Source organism: Triturus cristatus, chromosome 7 (assembly GCF_964204655.1).
Source record: "Triturus cristatus chromosome 7, aTriCri1.1, whole genome shotgun sequence".
In the NCBI taxonomy this organism is placed as follows: Eukaryota; Metazoa; Chordata; class Amphibia; order Caudata; family Salamandridae; genus Triturus; species Triturus cristatus.
This window is the reverse complement of record NC_140590.1, coordinates 375,896,019-375,913,568: the sequence shown is the minus strand read 5'-3', so window position 1 is coordinate 375,913,568 and position 17,550 is coordinate 375,896,019. Positions and strand designations below refer to the sequence as shown.

General features: G+C 44.4%; 1 protein-coding gene across 1 annotated transcript in view; it reads left to right on the top strand.

The window, feature by feature from the left end:
- Positions 1-17,550, top strand: part of LOC146809714 (sacsin-like) — a 406,589-nt gene that overhangs the window by 374,847 nt on the left and 14,192 nt on the right. The window contains 1 exon segment of the mRNA XM_085616554.1: positions 14,436-17,549. Coding sequence (XP_085472680.1) covers positions 14,436-17,549 — 3,114 coding nt within the window.

Sequence of the window (17,550 nt, the reverse complement as noted above, 5' to 3'; positions counted from 1 at the left end):
CAAACTCGGTGAGAGGACAGCTCGGACCTCGAAGGGACATGGGATCCCACCACCTGTGTTGTTGAACCCTTTGGAGTCCGCAGGAGCTTGGGATCAATGGACTGGTCAGCAGTGTTGAGGTGCCTGTGAATGCAGGGAAGTGACTCCTTCACTTCAATGGAGATTTTCTTCAAGTGTCTTTGATGCTCCACAGGTCCTGAACGGATCCTGTATGGTGCACAGGCACAGACGATGCAGCAGACTGAAAGGGAGACAAAGTCAGGCCCAAATGAAGTCCAGAATGACCTGACAGTAGAAGTGCAGTGGTTTCAGTTCTGAATCTTATCCCATGACAAATCTAGGGACCTACACCCAGGTAAGCCCTTAAGTACCCTAGGGAAAGGGTTGGGAAGATTCAGGGGACCCCCCAGGGGAGGGTCTGGACAAGGGGGAGGTTACTCTCATGTCCTTTGTCCAGTTTCGCACCAGTTTGAACTGGACTATGCACAGGGACACCAAATGTGCCCCACATGCAGACTTTCAAGCGATGGCAAGCGCAGCCACCCGGTCCCAATACACTAAATCCTGTCTGGGATATAGTCACACTTCCCTGTGACAGGATGCCTATTGTTCCACCTTCCTCTGCTCGAGCTTGGCTCAGCAACAGAAGGGCAGAAATGTGTCTCTGGTCAGCAGCCACCAGTTTACCCTGTCCGGGGCTAGAAGGTTGGCACCGGGAACACAAAGAGCCTTTAAGGAGGGCTCTGCCAGTGCTTGGAATCATACCTCCCACACTGTTTACAGTGTGGCGCTATGATTCTAACATGTTTGATACAAACGTGATAGGATTAGTTGCAGCTGTTTTCATGATGGTCATCGTGTAATTAAGCGCTGCCCTTCGATATAGTATATGGCTGCTTTACTGACAACCTGGGAGAATGGACTCCGTAGACTGCAGGGGCGTCCTGCTCATGCAGGGGCACCCTCTCACTTAGAACCAAGAACCCTTCCTTCAGGATTGCAAAGGCCTGTTATAGGGGGGACTTATAGGTTTTAAATGCAGTAACCCTTTAGTAAGTGGTACATGCACCAACTTACACAGGCTGCAATGGCAGGTCTGTAGATCCATTTTGAATGGTCTCTGATGGGTGGCATAATACATACTGCAGCCCCTGGAAGACCTCTGGGGTACTTATGCCCTGGGTACATGGGTACCATATACTAGGGACTGACAAGGGTACCCCAGTATCCAATCTGGGATGTACGTAAGTACTGAACAAACCAATTAAGGGAGAAAGCACATGATCCGAAGCTTCATACAGATGTTGTTATTGACGCAAGCCCAGTTGAGTTGGGTGCGATCCTTGTCCATAACAGTGGACACCCAAATGCTCGAAGGCATATTGTGGCATATGCAAACATGCCTGTTCACAACCTGAGAAAGAAATTTTAGCAGTGGTGTGGGCTTGTGAACATTTCCACATGTTCTTATATGGAAAACCTTTCACTCTTGTAACAGTTTATAAAGCCTTGCTTACCATCTTTGCTAACCCAAAAGCCAAGATGCCTTCATGAATTGAACGTTGGGGTTTGTGATTACAGGAATAGGACTACACTGTTGTGCACCGACCAGGAAAAGATCAAAACTCTGCTTGCTACTTTTCACAAGTGCCAGTAAAGTATCATGGTACCCCTTCCAAAGCGGCTGAAGCCTACATTAACTTAATCATAAAGTCCAGTACACATGCCACTATTTCATTGGAACAAACATTACTGCAATGAGCAAAGACAGTGAAATGATGATACTAAAAGACATGATTGCACATCAATCCTGGAAACAGCACACTCGATCTCTCACACGTTTACAGCAAATATCAGAAGATTAAAAATGTTCAAATAAACTGTCCGTTACTCAAGAACATATTGTCTTACAAGGTTTGAGAATTGTCATACCATAGAGTCTGCAAAAACAAGTAATCGAAGAGGCCCATGAAGAACATCGTAGAATTGTTGCTCTCTGAGACTGAGTTTGGTTTCCTGATCTTGACACGGTAGTTGAAAGAAAGTTGAAGGCCTGTCATCTGTGCGTATTGCTTATCTCCCAAAATTACTCTACATACCTTGAACATGTTGGATTTACTAAAACATGCATGGGAGAGAATCACTGTTGATATCTTTGGTCCTCTTGACAATGGGCATCACCTGATGGTGGTTATCGATGGAGACTCCCGTTTACCATTTGTAGAAGATCTACCATCGACCACTCAAAAAAGAGTCATCAAGAGGTTAGATGGCATTTTTGCAACATGTAGTGTTCTTTCAATTCTAAAGTCTGACAACGGCCTACAATTCAATAGTCAAACATTCCAAGATTCTCTTGATCATCACAATGGGAAGTATTAGGGAAGTACACTTCTTCGGACAGAAGCAAATGGTGTTGTCGAACGCTTTATGAGCACACTTAAAAAGACCATTTAGCTGCATTGGAGATGCTTGATCTGAAATCTGTTCTCCATGCTGCTCTTCAAGCTTACTGATCAACTCCACATTCAACGACAGGTGATTATTATATATTTGTTATAAGATAGGGTTATAAGGAAAAACTGTCTTAATCACCCTTACTTTGGGTTCTCCCCAAATATCACCCTGTGCACACTTTTCATTCAGTTTGTTTTTAAGGTAGTTTTTAATTTGCACCACCATTTGCCATCATCTGATGGCTCAGCAGAGGTTCAAACTTGTGTCTACTCAGGACTCAGTAAGCAATCTGTGTTACCAGGAGACCTATCGGCGGCGTTTGACACCGTCTCACACAATCGCCTACTGGAGATTCTTCTTGGAAAAGGAGTTTATGGCAAAGCCCTTCAATGGCTGAGCGCTTTCTTAAATAGTAGAACACAGAGAGTACAAATGGGGGAATTTTCATCAAAACCCATCGGCTATTGTGTTCCACAGGGGGCATCCCTAAGCCCCACACTCTTTAATTGCTCTGTGTCATCTTTGGCAAAAATCAGCGAGAAGTGGGGCTTTGGTATTTGCTCCTACGCAGACGACACCCAACTGCTGATAACCATTGAAGAAAGGCACGAGAACACTAGATTAAAACTGAATAACTGCCTCTCAGAAATGGCAACCTGGATGGCAGATCACTACCTTAAACTAAATGCAGGAAAATCCGAAATTTTACTTTTCGGAGGAGCTAAACTTATCTGGAATACCACCGGGTGGCCCCAGACATTGGGTGACACGCCTGCTCCAAAGCAATGCGCAAAGAATCTGGGGATCCTCATGGACAATACCCTAGCCATGCAGGACCATGTGCAGGTTCTATTTGGAAGAAGCTTCGCGACGCTGAAGCTCCTAAAAAGGCTATTCCCTTGGATCCTGCTAGATTGTAGGAGAACCATCACGCAGGCATTACTTACTAGTAGGTTGGACTATGGTAATTCACTGTTCGTGGGCATGGCTACCTCTTCACATGACTACAAGTGGTGCAAAATGCCGCCGCCAAATTGTTATGTCTCCTTTTTAAACAACAAGGGGGACCCAAATAAAGTCTGCCAGGGACCTTGGGAATCAATTATTATAGACAGCAGTGGTCCCTAGGGAAGAGTAGGGGTGAACAAAACTAATAAATACAGACCCAATCAGTGCTGTATTGGTTAAACATGTCCAGCCGGACAGAGGTTCAATGTTTAATTTATAAACAATTCTTTGAGATATGTACAACACAATATAATGAGAGTGGGACACAAGCCTGCATCCTACTACAGAAACATAGGAACATACAAACATGTGGTCTGGGAAACATTCAAGGAAGGCTCAGGCAACGCTCACGGTTTGTTCTCAAGAAAATAAATTCACAATTTTAGGTAAACAAATCGCAAGGAACGCCTTTACATGGTAAATGGTAACATCACAGTGTATGTATGAGGTGTTTTTAGGGTGTCGACGGCGTTTCAATCCAAGAAAGAAATGCGTGGATCATCTTCAGGACATTAAATAAGCATGCCTAAAATATAGGTGCCTTATATTACGTGAAAACATAGATCGGTTAGTCAGGATTAAGGGATGTCCTCAATGGGAGTTACAGGGTGGCTCGCAGGTGCTATGGTGGAGGTTAAGGCAACGATGTAAAAGTTCATAGGTTAGGAAATCCTCTAGGGAAGCGTGATGCTACACTCGATTCGAAAACGAGCCACGGGCGTGTGCTCGTGGGCGCGATAGCCTCTAGCCGAGGATTACGGCGTGATGTCTCGGGGGATCAGTAGCCGTGAGACATCCCTTAATCCTGACTAACCTATCTTTATTTTCACGTAATTTAAGGCATTTTGTATTTATTAGTTTTGTTCACCCCAACTCTTTCCTAGGGACCACTGTTGTCTATAATATGCCAAATTGGTATGTAACAAAGACAGACTCAGCTCAGCGTCTGAATGCCTGAAATTACTTCACTGGCTGTCAATGCGTCAAAGAGGAAAATGTAAGCTGCTCAGTCACGCGCACAAGGCGCTGCACAAACAATGGCCTCCTATCCTACAGAACAAAGTTGAATTTTATGTACCCACCAGGTGCCTAAGATCACGGTCTCTAGCTCAAGCCAGAACAAAACGCATTAGGAAAGTAAGGGCAGGGGGTCGTAGTTTTTCATACTTGGCAGCAAAGCATTGGAATGAACTACCACAAGACCTCCGGCATTCCGAGGACTACCTTGTCTTCAGGAAAAAACGTAAGACCCACCTGTTCGTTAAAACTTAACACTGGCAAAACTCATCAACCACTCAGCTATTTACCGGAGTCCTAGCACAGCACTGTGATATCCTTCCCGGATGAATGTTGCGCTTTACATCTGCAGCAGTCTTTTTCTCACGCAGAAGGCAGCTCATTCACTGATGTCTTGTATCGTGAGGCCCCCTTGTTTCCACTTTATAAAGGGCCCCAGAGAAGTATGAGCATATCCTATGAATAAGGCACTCACCGGGTAGCCTCCTGCTCCGACAATTGCTGGCCACGGATGTCTTTCAGTTGCACTAGCACCACTTGGGATCAGTACACACTAACTGCCAATTGCGGGGACAGTACATACCGGGCGTTCTCCTCCCAATCCACATGGTTCCTCATCACCAGTGAAAGAAGACGGAGATTTCTTTATAAAAAATAGGTGAGATCTTTGTTAAGTACAGATGCCTGGAGAAGTCGCCACACAACTGCCGCTTATCAAACCTCCTCCTCCTTCTCTTCTGAACCCTCCACACATGCCAGATGCTCATATTATTCTCGTGCAGAAGAAGGAATCTAACACTTCCACAAACTACTGATTAGACAGCATATTCCAATTAAAAATTGCTGCCTAATTTTCAAAGCATTAAAGGGATTGGCCCCATATATTTTAAGAGATCGACTAGTCAGATAAGTTGGGGAAGAAGGGCAGCAGCACAGACCACTGACACCAGGTTTGCATGAAAAAGGCTGCTTTATTGAAACAGGTGCACATAACAAAAAACAACCTAGGCTTTTGCCTTACAAAACTAGAGCCTCACTATACAACTTTACTCACCTATGTTGAGCTACCCACTCCCCTAAAATCTCCCTTCCCTCTCAACAGTTTAATACAGTAATAGTGTACCCACTGCAGAGCTGCTGAACTGCAACTGTGGCCTTCGACTAAAGCAAATCAACACCAAACGAAGTTGATCATTGTCTAAACCTTCTTCCAAGAGTTTTTCAGTTTCATTGTCAAGTGACAAGGAAGACTGATGTGCAATGTTTACCTCAGAAAAACATGCATGTCGGACTGGCCGCATGCAAAGAAGAATATGAGTCAAAGTAAAGTCGGCGAGTAAAATCATAAGTCATTCAAACATTTTCGGAAAAGTACGCTCAAAGTAAACGGTTGCTCCATACCCTTTATTATTCACAGTGGTGCATCAATAAACATTATGCCTGGGGAGAAATATAATGAACTGTCCCCATTGCTCGTCTCACACCGTCGAAGACTAAAGTGTATACATGGGCTGCATCAATGCCATTAAAGAGTCAAGGTTCATTCGTAGTAACCATAAAACACAAAAAGATACAAGTACAGGCACCCACCATGTACTTCAATGTGCTGCGTCAAGTGCATCTTTACTCAGTTTCAATACTGCTGCTGATATGGGACTGATATCTGTGAACTACAACATGAATACTCATCATGAAATAGTAAGTCAGTTGTGAAAAGCTGGCCTGGTATATGATGTACACTTATGTAAGTGGACACCTTGCACCAGTCTAGACAACCCTTATGGTGATTTAAGAGGTCTTTGACAACTTTAGAAAGCTCTCTAAGGGGTAGCTGTGGAGCGCAGCCTTCAGGCTTAGTCCAGAAGGAATGTAATGCAGCTTGTTTTACCAGAATGCAATCTCATAGTATAGATTAAGTGAAAAAGAACCACACCAAGTATTTATAAAAATATGTATTTATTCTACAATACTCTCTAGAATGTTCAAATATCTCCAACACGGAGATAAACACACTGCACAAAATACTTCAGTTAGAAATGCAGTAAATAGCACGATTTTACACGGGGGACCATATATCAATAAAGTGGTATAAGAACCATGACTCGAGTCAGGACAATGTCGAGAGGACGTAGAGTCGCTGGGGACCTACAGAACCACCCAAGGTAAGTAGATAGGGACCCCACAGAGAGCGTGTGCAGTGTACCGGTTGGATTTTTTAAGAATAGGGACCCTTCCCAATGGACCCTCAAGAAACCCCTTGGAAGTTAGAAGGTTGGAGAGCCACCATGCCCATGTATAACTTAGTACCCACGTTACCAACACATGGGACGCCGGGTGCATAGGGGTGAAGTGGTGTCGGAAACTGCAATCGATTCCAATGGAGGACTTCAAGAAAGTGCTGCTGTTGGAAGGGGAGAAAGTGTCTGTGGAATCCAAATGTGGATTATTGAAGAGGAGTACCTGGAAGAAGAGGGGACAGAGTCTATGTCACTCGAGAGTGACCAAAAGCCCAGAAAGATGAATGCCCTCCAATGTCGGGTGCTTCAGGTTAGATGACTGTGACCTTAACTCTGCAGCTGTGGGGACCATGCGACGCCGAGGACAATCAGGACCCGGATATGAGCTGTCCCACGAAGGATGTTGAGTGTTGAAAGGTCGGTGTCTAGCGGGCGCACCAACAAGCCTTGGCAAAGGCAACCCACGCAGGAGGTCAAGAAGGTTCAATGTTGGGACCAGCAAGCTCCAGGAAACACCACTTGCAGGGGAGGCAGGGCAGGCCCCAAGCAAACAGGGGAGTCCAATGAGAACAAAAGTGACCCTCAAATGGATCCACAGGCCGGAGGCACTGGAGTCGCGAGAGGACCTTGGGCAGCTCACCAATAGGAGCAGGCCACGGTGCCCATGAGGCGATGTGGCTGAAGATCTTGGTGCTAGAAGTTGCAGGAGGTTGGAGCTACTTGGAGCCCAATGCACTTGTCGCAAGGATGCCAACAAGCAATGGCAACTGCAAAAGTATGCGGTGCACAGGGGTTCGAGTAAAGCAGCCCACACGAGGGATTCTGACCTCAAACTCGGTGAGAGGACAGCTCGGACCTCAAAGGGACATGGGATCCCACCACCTGTGTTGTTGAACCCTTTGGAGTCCGCAGGAGCTTGGGATCAATGGACTGGTCAGCAGTGTTGAGGTGCCTGTGAATGCAGGGAAGTGACTCCTTCACTTCAATGGAGATTTTCTTCAAGTGTCTTTGATGCTCCACAGGTCCTGAATGGATCCTGTATGGTGCACAGGCACAGACGATGCAGCAGACTGAAAGGGAGACAAAGTCAGGCCCAAATGAAGTCCAGAGTGACCTGACAGTAGAAGTGCAGTGGTTTCAGTTCTGAATCTTATCCCATGACAAATCTAGGGACCTACACCCAGGTAAGCCCTTAAGTACCCTAGGGAAAGGGTTGGGAAGATTCAGGGGACCCCCAGGGGAGGGTCTGGACAAGGGGGAGGTTACTCTCATGTCCTTTGTCCAGTTTCGCACCAGTTTGAACTGGACTATACACAGGGACACCAAATGTGCCCCACATGCAGACTTTCAAGCGATGGCAAGTGCAGCCACCCGGTCCCAATACACTAAATCCTGTCTGGGAGATAGTCACACTTCCCTGTGACAGGATGCCTATTGTTCCACCTTCCTCTGCTCGAGCTTGGCTCAGCAACAGAAGGGCAGAAATGTGTCTCTGGTCAGCAGCAACCATTTTACCCTGTCCGGGGCTAAAAGGTTGGCACCGGGAACACAAAGAGCCTTTAAGGAGGGCTCTGCCAGTGCTTGGAATCATACCTCCCACACTGTTTACAGTGTGGCGCTATGATTCTAACATGTTTGATACAAACGTGATAGGATTAGTTGCAGCTGTTTTCATGATGGTCATCGTGTAATTAAGCGCTGCCCTTCGATATAGTATATGGCTGCTTTACTGACAACCTGGGAGAATGGACTCCGTAGACTGCAGGGGCGTCCTGCTCATGCAGGGGCACCCTCTCACTTAGAACCAAGAACCCTTCCTTCAGGATTGCAAAGGCCTGTTATAGGGGGGACTTATAGGTTTTAAATGCAGTAACCCTTTAGTAAGTGGTACATGCACCAACTTACACAGGCTGCAATGGCAGGTATGTAGATCCATTTTGAATGGTCTCTGATGGGTGGCATAATACATACTGCAGCCCCTGGAAGACCTCTGGGGTACTTATGCCCTGGGTACATGGGTACCATATACTAGGGACTGACAAGGGTACCCCAGTATCCAATCTGGGATGTACGTAAGTACTGAACAAACCAATTTAGGGAGAAAGCACATGATCCGAAGCTTCATACAGATGTTGTTATTGACGCAAGCCCAGTTGAGTTGGGTGCGATCCTTGTCCATAACAGTGGACACCCAAATGCTCGAAGGCATATTGTGGCATATGCAAACATGCCTGTTCACAACCTGAGAAAGAAATTTTAGCAGTGGTGTGGGCTTGTGAACATTTCCACTTGTTCTTATATGGAAAACCTTTCACTCTTGTAACAGTTTATAAAGCCTTGCTTACCATCTTTGCTAACCCAAAAGCCAAGATGCCTTCATGAATTGAACGTTGGGGTTTGTGATTACAGGAATAGGACTACACTGTTGTGCACCGACCAGGAAAAGATCAAAACTCTGCTTGCTACTTTTCACAAGTGCCAGTAAAGTATCATGGTACCCCTTCCAAAGCGGCTGAAGCCTACATTAACTTAATCATAAAGGCCAGTACACCTGCCACTATTTCATTGGAACAAACATTACTGCAATGAGCAAAGACAGTGAAATGATGATACTAAAAGACATGATTGCACATCAGTCCTGGAAACAGCACACTCGATCTCTCACACGTTTACAGCAAATATCAGAAGATTAAAAATGTTCAAGATAAACTGTCCGTTACTCAAGAACATATTGTCTTACAAGGTTTGAGAATTGTCATACCATAGAGTCTGCAAAAACAAGTAATCGAAGAGGCCCATGAAGAACATCGTAGAATTGTTGCTCTCTGAGACTGAGTTTGGTTTCCTGATCTTGACACGGTAGTTGAAAGAAAGTTGAAGGCCTGTCATCTGTGCGTATTGCTTATCTCCCAAAATTACTCTACATACCTTGAACATGTTGGATTTACCAAAACATGCATGGGAGAGAATCACTGTTGATATCTTTGGTCCTCTTGACAATGGGCATCACCTGATGGTGGTTATCGATGGAGACTCCCGTTTACCATTTGTAGAAGATCTACCATCGACCACTCAAAAAAGAGTCATCAAGAGGTTAGATGGCATTTTTGCAACATGTAGTGTTCTTTCAATTCTAAAGTCTGACAACGGCCTACAATTCAATAGTCAAACATTCCAAGATTCTCTTGATCATCACAATGAGAAGTATTAGGGAAGTACACTTCTTCGGACAGAAGCAAATGGTGTTGTCGAACGCTTTATGAGCACACTTAAAAAGACCATTTAGCTGCATTGGAGATGCTTGATCTGAAATCTGTTCTGCATGCTGCTCTTCAAGCTTACTGATCAACTCCACATTCAACGACAGGTGATTATTATATATTTGTTATAAGATAGGGTTATAAGGAAAAACTGTCTTAATCACCCTTACTTTGGGTTCTCCCCAAATATCACCCTGTGCACACTTTACATTCAGTTTGTTTTTAAGGTAGTTTTTATTTTGCACCACCATTTGCCATCACCTGATGGCTCAGCAGAGGTTCAAACTTGTGTCTACTCAGGACTCAGTAAGCAATCTGTGTTACCAGGAGACCTATCGGCGGCGTTTGACACCGTCTCACACAATCGCCTACTGGAGATTCTTCATGGAAAAGGAGTTTATGCCAAAGCCCTTCAATGGCTGAGCGCTTTCTTAAATAATAGAACACAGAGAGTACAAATGGGGGAATTTTCATCAAAACCCATTGGCTATTGTGTTCCACAGGGGGCATCCCTAAGCCCCACACTCTTTAATTGCTCTGTGTCATCTTTGGCAAAAATCAGCGAGAAGTGGGGCTTTGGTATTTGCTCCTACGCAGACGACACCCAACTGCTGATAACCATTGAAGAAAGGCACGAGAACACTAGATTAAAACTGAATAACTGCCTCTCAGAAATGGTAACCTGGATGGCAGATCACTACCTTAAACTAAATGCAGGAAAATCCGAAATTTTACTTTTCGGAGGAGCTAAACTTATCTGGAATACCACCTGGTGGCCCCAGACATTGGGTGACACGCCTGCTCCAAAGCAATGCGCAAAGAATCTGGGGATCCTCATGGACAATACCCTAGCCATGCAGGACCATGTGCAGGTTCTATTTGGAAGAAGCTTCGCGACGCTGAAGCTCCTAAAAAGGCTATTCCCTTGGATCCCGCTAGATTGTAGGAGAACCATCACGCAGGCATTACTTACTAGTAGGTTGGACTATGGTAATTCACTGTTCGTGGGCATGGCTACCTCTTCACATGACTACAAGTGGTGCAAAATGCCGCCGCCAAATTGTTATGTCTCCTTTTTAAACAACAAGGGGGACCCAAATAAAGTCTGCCAGGGACCTTGGGAATCAATTATTATAGACAGCAGTGGTCCCTAGGGAAGAGTAGGGGTGAACAAAACTAATAAATACAGACCCAATCAGTGCTGTATTGGTTAAACATGTCCAGCCGGACAGAGGTTCAATGTTTAATTTATAAACAATTCTTTGAGATATGTACAACACAATATAATGAGAGTGGGACACAAGCCTGCATCCTACTACAGAAACATAGGAACATACAAACATGTGGTCTGGGAAACATTCAAGGAAGGCTCAGGCAAAGCTCACGGTTTGTTCTCAAGAAAATAAATTCACAATTTTAGGTAAACAAATCGCAAGGAATGCCTCTACATGGTAAATGGTAACATCACAGTGTATGTATGAGGTGTTTTTAGGGTGTCGACGGCGTTTCAATCCAAGAAAGAAATGCGTGGATCATCTTCAGGACATTAAATAAGCATGCCTAAAATATAGGTGCCTTATATTACGTGAAAACATAGATCGGTTAGTCAGGATTAAGGGATGTCCTCAATGGGAGTTACAGGGTGGCTCGCAGGTGCTATGGTGGAGGTTAAGGCAACGATGTAAAAGTTCATAGGTTAGGAAATCCTCTAGGGAAGCGTGATGCTACACTCGATTCGAAAACGAGCCACGGGCGTGTGCTCGTGGGCGCGATAGCCTCTAGCCGAGGATTACGGCGTGATGTCTCGGGGGATCAGTAGCCGTGAGACATCCCTTAATCCTGACTAACCTATCTTTATTTTCACGTAATTTAAGGCATTTTGTATTTATTAGTTTTGTTCACCCCAACTCTTTCCTAGGGACCACTGTTGTCTATAATATGCCAAATTGGTATGTAACAAAGACAGACTCAGCTCAGCGTCTGAATGCCTGAAATTACTTCACTGGCTGTCAATGCGTCAAAGAGCAAAATGTAAGCTGCTCAGTCACGCGCACAAGGCGCTGCACAAACGAGGGCCTCCTATCCTACAGAACAAAGTTGAATTTTATGTACCCACCAGGTGCCTAAGATCACGGTCTCTAGCTCAAGCCAGAACAAAACGCATTAGGAAAGTAAGGGCAGGGGGTCGTAGTTTTTCATACTTGGCAGCAAAGCATTGGAATGAACTACCACAAGACCTCCGGCATTCCGAGGACTACCTTGTCTTCAGGAAAAAACGTAAGACCCACCTGTTCGTTAAAACTTAACACTGGCAAAACTCATCAACCACTCAGCTATTTACCGGAGTCCTAGCACAGCACTGTGATATCCTTCCCGGATGAATGTTGCGCTTTACATCTGCAGCAGTCTTTTTCTCACGCAGAAGGCAGCTCATTCACTGATGTCTTGTATCGTGAGGCCCCCTTGTTTCCACTTTATAAAGGGCCCCAGAGAAGTATGAGCATATCCTATGAATAAGGCACTCACCGGGTAGCCTCCTGCTCCGACAATTGCTGGCCACGGATGTCTCTTTCAGTTGCACTAGCACCACTTGGGATCAGTACACACTAACTGCCAATTGCGGGGACAGTACATACCGGGCGTTCTCCTCCCAATCCACATGGTTCCTCATCACCAGTAAAAGAAGACGGAGATTTCTTTATAAAAAATAGGTGAGATCTTTGTTAAGTACAGATGCCTGGAGAAGTCGCCACACAACTGCCGCTTATCAAACCTCCTCCTCCTTCTCTTCTGAACCCTCCACACATGCCAGATGCTCATATTATTCTCGTGCAGAAGAAGGAATCTAACACTTCCACAAACTACTGATTAGACAGCATATTACAATTAAAAATTGCTGCCTAATTTTCAAAGCATTAAAGGGATTGGCCCCATATATTTTAAGAGATCGACTAGTCAGATAAGTTGGGGAAGAAGGGCAGCAGCACAGACCACTGACACCAGGTTTGCATGAAAAATGCTGCTTTATTGAAACAGGTGCCCATAACAAAAAACAACCTAGGCTTTTGCCTTACAAAACTAGAGCCTCACTATACAACTTTACTCACCTATGTTGAGCTACCCACTCCCCTAAAATCTCCCTTCCCTCTCAACAATTTAATACAGTAATAGTGTACCCACTGCAGAGCTGCTGAACTGCAACTGTGGCCTTCGACTACCGCAACCCCTTTACTACAACTATTATCCCTTACTCAACTAAGCTTCCTACAGAACCTTTAACTTCCTGGCTTATCCAGGCGTGAACTTATCCACCCGTTCCCTTTCAGCCGGAATTGCCACTCTAAACAAGAATAAACTTTGTTAAACTATGTCAAATTCTCTGCCAACTGACTATGCACCTGCCTCAAAGCGACAACCCTATATAACATAAAGAACGTGCTGCACACCTGTTCTAATGAAGCCAGCTCAAATTAGAGCCCCAGAGAAGCAGCACCGCCCGAAACCCAGGCTCAAGGGATGGGTTGGAGGGCAAAAACTGTCACTAGCTAAGCACTAGCCACCGTGTCACCAAGACAAATTAGTGGCTACAAAAGTAAGGTTAGATGTGACATCTGCCAAAACTAACATCTGAACAGATACCCTGCAATACTAAATGGTAACACTAAGCCCAGTTGATATCTGCAGAGATCGACCCAAATGACCATACATACACTTACTATTCTACTTCCTATAGCTTCCTTTTGAGGATAGATGTGCACCTTTGCTCCAGAGAGATGAAGAACTGGATGGTAGAGATGACTCATTTGCCTTATGCACTGTTGTGTTATTCACCAGTAGTGTTACTTGAAGCTATTCCAAAGAAGACTAACAGTGCAAATTAGTGATGGTGCACCCATGGATACACTTTTTAGTGACTATTTGGGGACTGTGTTTACCTATGTCACTCAGTGGGTATCCTTCAAGGCATGCATAAGATGGCTTATAAAGTAGGACAAGTAGGAGAAAATAGCAACAACTGAATAGGAAATACAAGAAACATGCAACACTGGTGAAAGGAAGGTAATCTTGAGGGAAAGGATAGAAGTATTCCAAGAGGCAGCAGATAGAGAAGTGCCTTTTGTTTTGCAAAAATACATAGACCAGTAAACATTTTGTGGGTGAATGAACAGGCTGTATGCCTGCCTTAAATGCTCAAAGTCCCAGGGAGATACACATAGTGACCACACTCCAAAATGACGAAAGGCAGAATACAACAAATTCAGAAGAGATTTCACCTACAAGTATTACGACCTCCTTTGTTAAATTCCTTCCTTCCCCAACTAGGCTGTGCATGCTTTCAAGCCTTAAAATCATGTGTCTGTACATTTGTGAACTGCTCTAGTTGACAATATTACTTGATGTCGCAATGATGGTAGGTAGGACTGTTTGCTTACGAATTATCTTTTGTCTTCTGCAGAAATATTCAGAAATCTTGTGTGCTTGGATAAGGAGGTGATCAAGAAGAACTTACTCAAGGCCTTACCAGCAAGCTGGATGAGTGGCTCTGAAGAGGTGTCCTGGCACTTAGGTGAATCGCTTCAGCCTCCTAGAGAATGGTTACATGCATTTTGGAACTTCCTTCAGCAGGATGTTGATGTCTTATCACCATTTGAAGGTTATCCCCTGGTGCCTATGTGCCCAGTGGATCATGGGGCCCAGGAGCTGCAGCTGATAAGGCTGAAGCAGAAATCTTGTCTTCTCTTCCCAAACAAAGATGGACACAGCCTGACAGAAACTATGATTAAGATATTAGAAACCATTGGCTGCACAGTAATATGCCAATGGGACCCGCAGGTTTGGCACAAGAATCTTTCAGACTATGTTCTTGCACCCACGTCAAACAATGTTCTAAAGGCCTTTTCAAATATAGGTGTGGCCACAGTAAGCCAAAAGCTGACAGCAATGACAGTGGAACAGAAACTAATGCTCAGTGACTTTTTCTCACTGGCAACCAGATTGAGCACTGAAGAGTGCACGGTTATATGTCAGTTGCCCATCTTTAGCAAGATGAGTTCCTTGCAGTCCACGGGGTCGGACCTAGTTCCAGCAATTAATGCCCAAGCTGTAGATAAATGCACTGTCCCAACTATTCCCAGTGATCTTGTGCTGCCAGAAACGCTGCTTACCTGCAGAAGTGAAAATGATCGGAGACTACTGATGCAGATGAGGGTACCCTTCTTGAGTTCGGCTGATGTTGCTATACGGTCAGTTATGGCTATCAAAAATAAGCGGTATATCCATCACAATAGTAAAGCTGAAGACATCATGCTGTGGATCCTGAGAAATGGTGATGTGCTGTTCAGCCTGAATAACGAGCTCAGGAAAATTTGTGAAAGCCTGCCCTTCATACCTTGTAATGGGGAGATGGTCAAGCCGTCTGCTCTTTTTGACCCTGAAATTGTAACATTTCAGGATTTATTTGATTCCAGTAGGTTTCCTCCTAGCAGCTTTCAGGAACCACTAACATTGAAGTCTCTGAGAGTTCTTGGTCTGAAGGATACTATTCAGGACATCTCCCTGGGAGATGTTCTACAGATTGCAGATGAGGTGAACAGAAACCGGGGTATAAACGATCTCAAAGTTCTAGAGAGAAAGGCAAGAGCACTTATCAGAGTTTGCAATGATACCCAAGTGCTCTCTAGCTCTGATATCAAGAAAATGAAATCATTGTGTAGCACGGCATGGGTGCCGTGGATTGCTTCTAATGGTAAGGCAACATTTTGCAAACCTTTAGACATGAGAAATAAGAGGCACTCTTCTCTTGTGGAGTTCTCTATGCCCATCACTGATGAATTCAATGAACGAGCAAGTAATAGTCTTGGCTTGAATGAATCACCACCTCCTAAGAAAGTAATAGAAAATCTCACAGCCCTTAGCCTTCATTACCAGACAATAGATTACTACTCATTGGTCATGAAATTGCACAATATTTACAGCCATGTGCAAGACAACCTAGGTCAGTTCTGGAACGTGTTGGACAGTATGAGGATCTGGAATGGTGATGGCTTTTCTGCCCCATCTGATATCCTTATGTCTTATCCAAAAGACTTAGATTTGAGCTCCCAGATCAAGAAGGTGCCCCATGATTTTCTGATTTACAAAGGGCTCTTCCAGCAGTGTGGGGTCCGTGAGACCATGGCAGACAGTGAGATCAATAATATGCTTCAGAAAATTATGAAGGACATACAGGTCAGGAGTCCTTGTTGTGGCACCAATGTTGAATTAAAACTTGCTATATCTATATTGGACTGGATGAAGAGTAGAGACCTTCAAGGTACAGATGATCTTCCTATTCCAGTACATTCAGTGAGAGGAGTGTTTACTTTAAAACCCTTGTCTACTGTCCTGTTCTGTGATATGCCAAAGGAACGCCTGAGTGACCTCGGACATGATCTGGACTATAACATTGCTCATGAAGATATCACATTGACCACAGCCACTTTTCTTAAAGTCCCATTACTCAGCACCAAGATACTAAAGCCTGAGTATTTTGAACCTTGGGGACCCTCAGAACCCATTACACTCCGAATAAAGAACATCCTCAGAGAATACAGTGAAGAGGTTGATCTCTTCAAGGAGTTGATACAGAACGCTGACGATGCAGGTGCCACCATCTGTAAGTTCTTAGTGGATATGAGACAAAACCTTTCATTTCGAAACAGTCTCATAGACCCAGGATTGGCCTCCTGTCATGGGCCTGCATTGTGGTCCTACAATAACAGCAAGTTCAGTGATGAAGACTTCCGTAATATCACAAGAGTTGGAGCAGCTACTAAAGAGGTCCAGGTTGAGAAGATTGGAAAATTTGGTCTTGGATTCAATACAGTGTATCGTGTAACCGATGTGCCATCTATACTCAGTAGTAGTAGTATACTTATGTTTGACCCCAATGCAAATCATCTCAAGAAACACATTCAAAGTGAAGCGAATCCTGGTATCAAACTAAACCTCCAGAAGCACCCTCAAGTACTTCAATTATTTGCTGATCAGTTTCACCCGTATGAAAATGTTTTTGGTTGTGATCTGAAGGGAACACTGGACTACAACGGAACACTTATTCGTTTGCCTTTCAGGACAGAGGAAGATGCAAAATGTTCAAAGATTTGTGATCAAAGCTTTGATGAACAAGAGATTAAAGCACTTGTGAATATCTTCCAAGAGTCTTCCCAAAACCTCATAATCTTCCTAAAAGGAGTTCGGGAAGTAAGTCTTGGATTTCTTTCTCCTGAATTATCATCACCTGATAACCCTATTTTGCAGTTGGAACTATACAGGGAGCAGGCTCAGAAGTTGAGCATTGCTGAGGACTTCTTTCTTCAGAACAAACAGAAAGCTATCTCAGCTGCACTGCCCAAAAACACGGTTGTTGATGTCACCGAATCTGCAATCATCAGGGTCACAAGGATACAAAGGTCAAGGACTTATGAAAAACATTATCTTCTGCACTCCAGCTTCGGCATTGGAGAGTCTTTAAAAACATTTCAACATAACAGGCAGAATAAAATGAGGTTTTCGCTCCCAGTGGCTGGGGT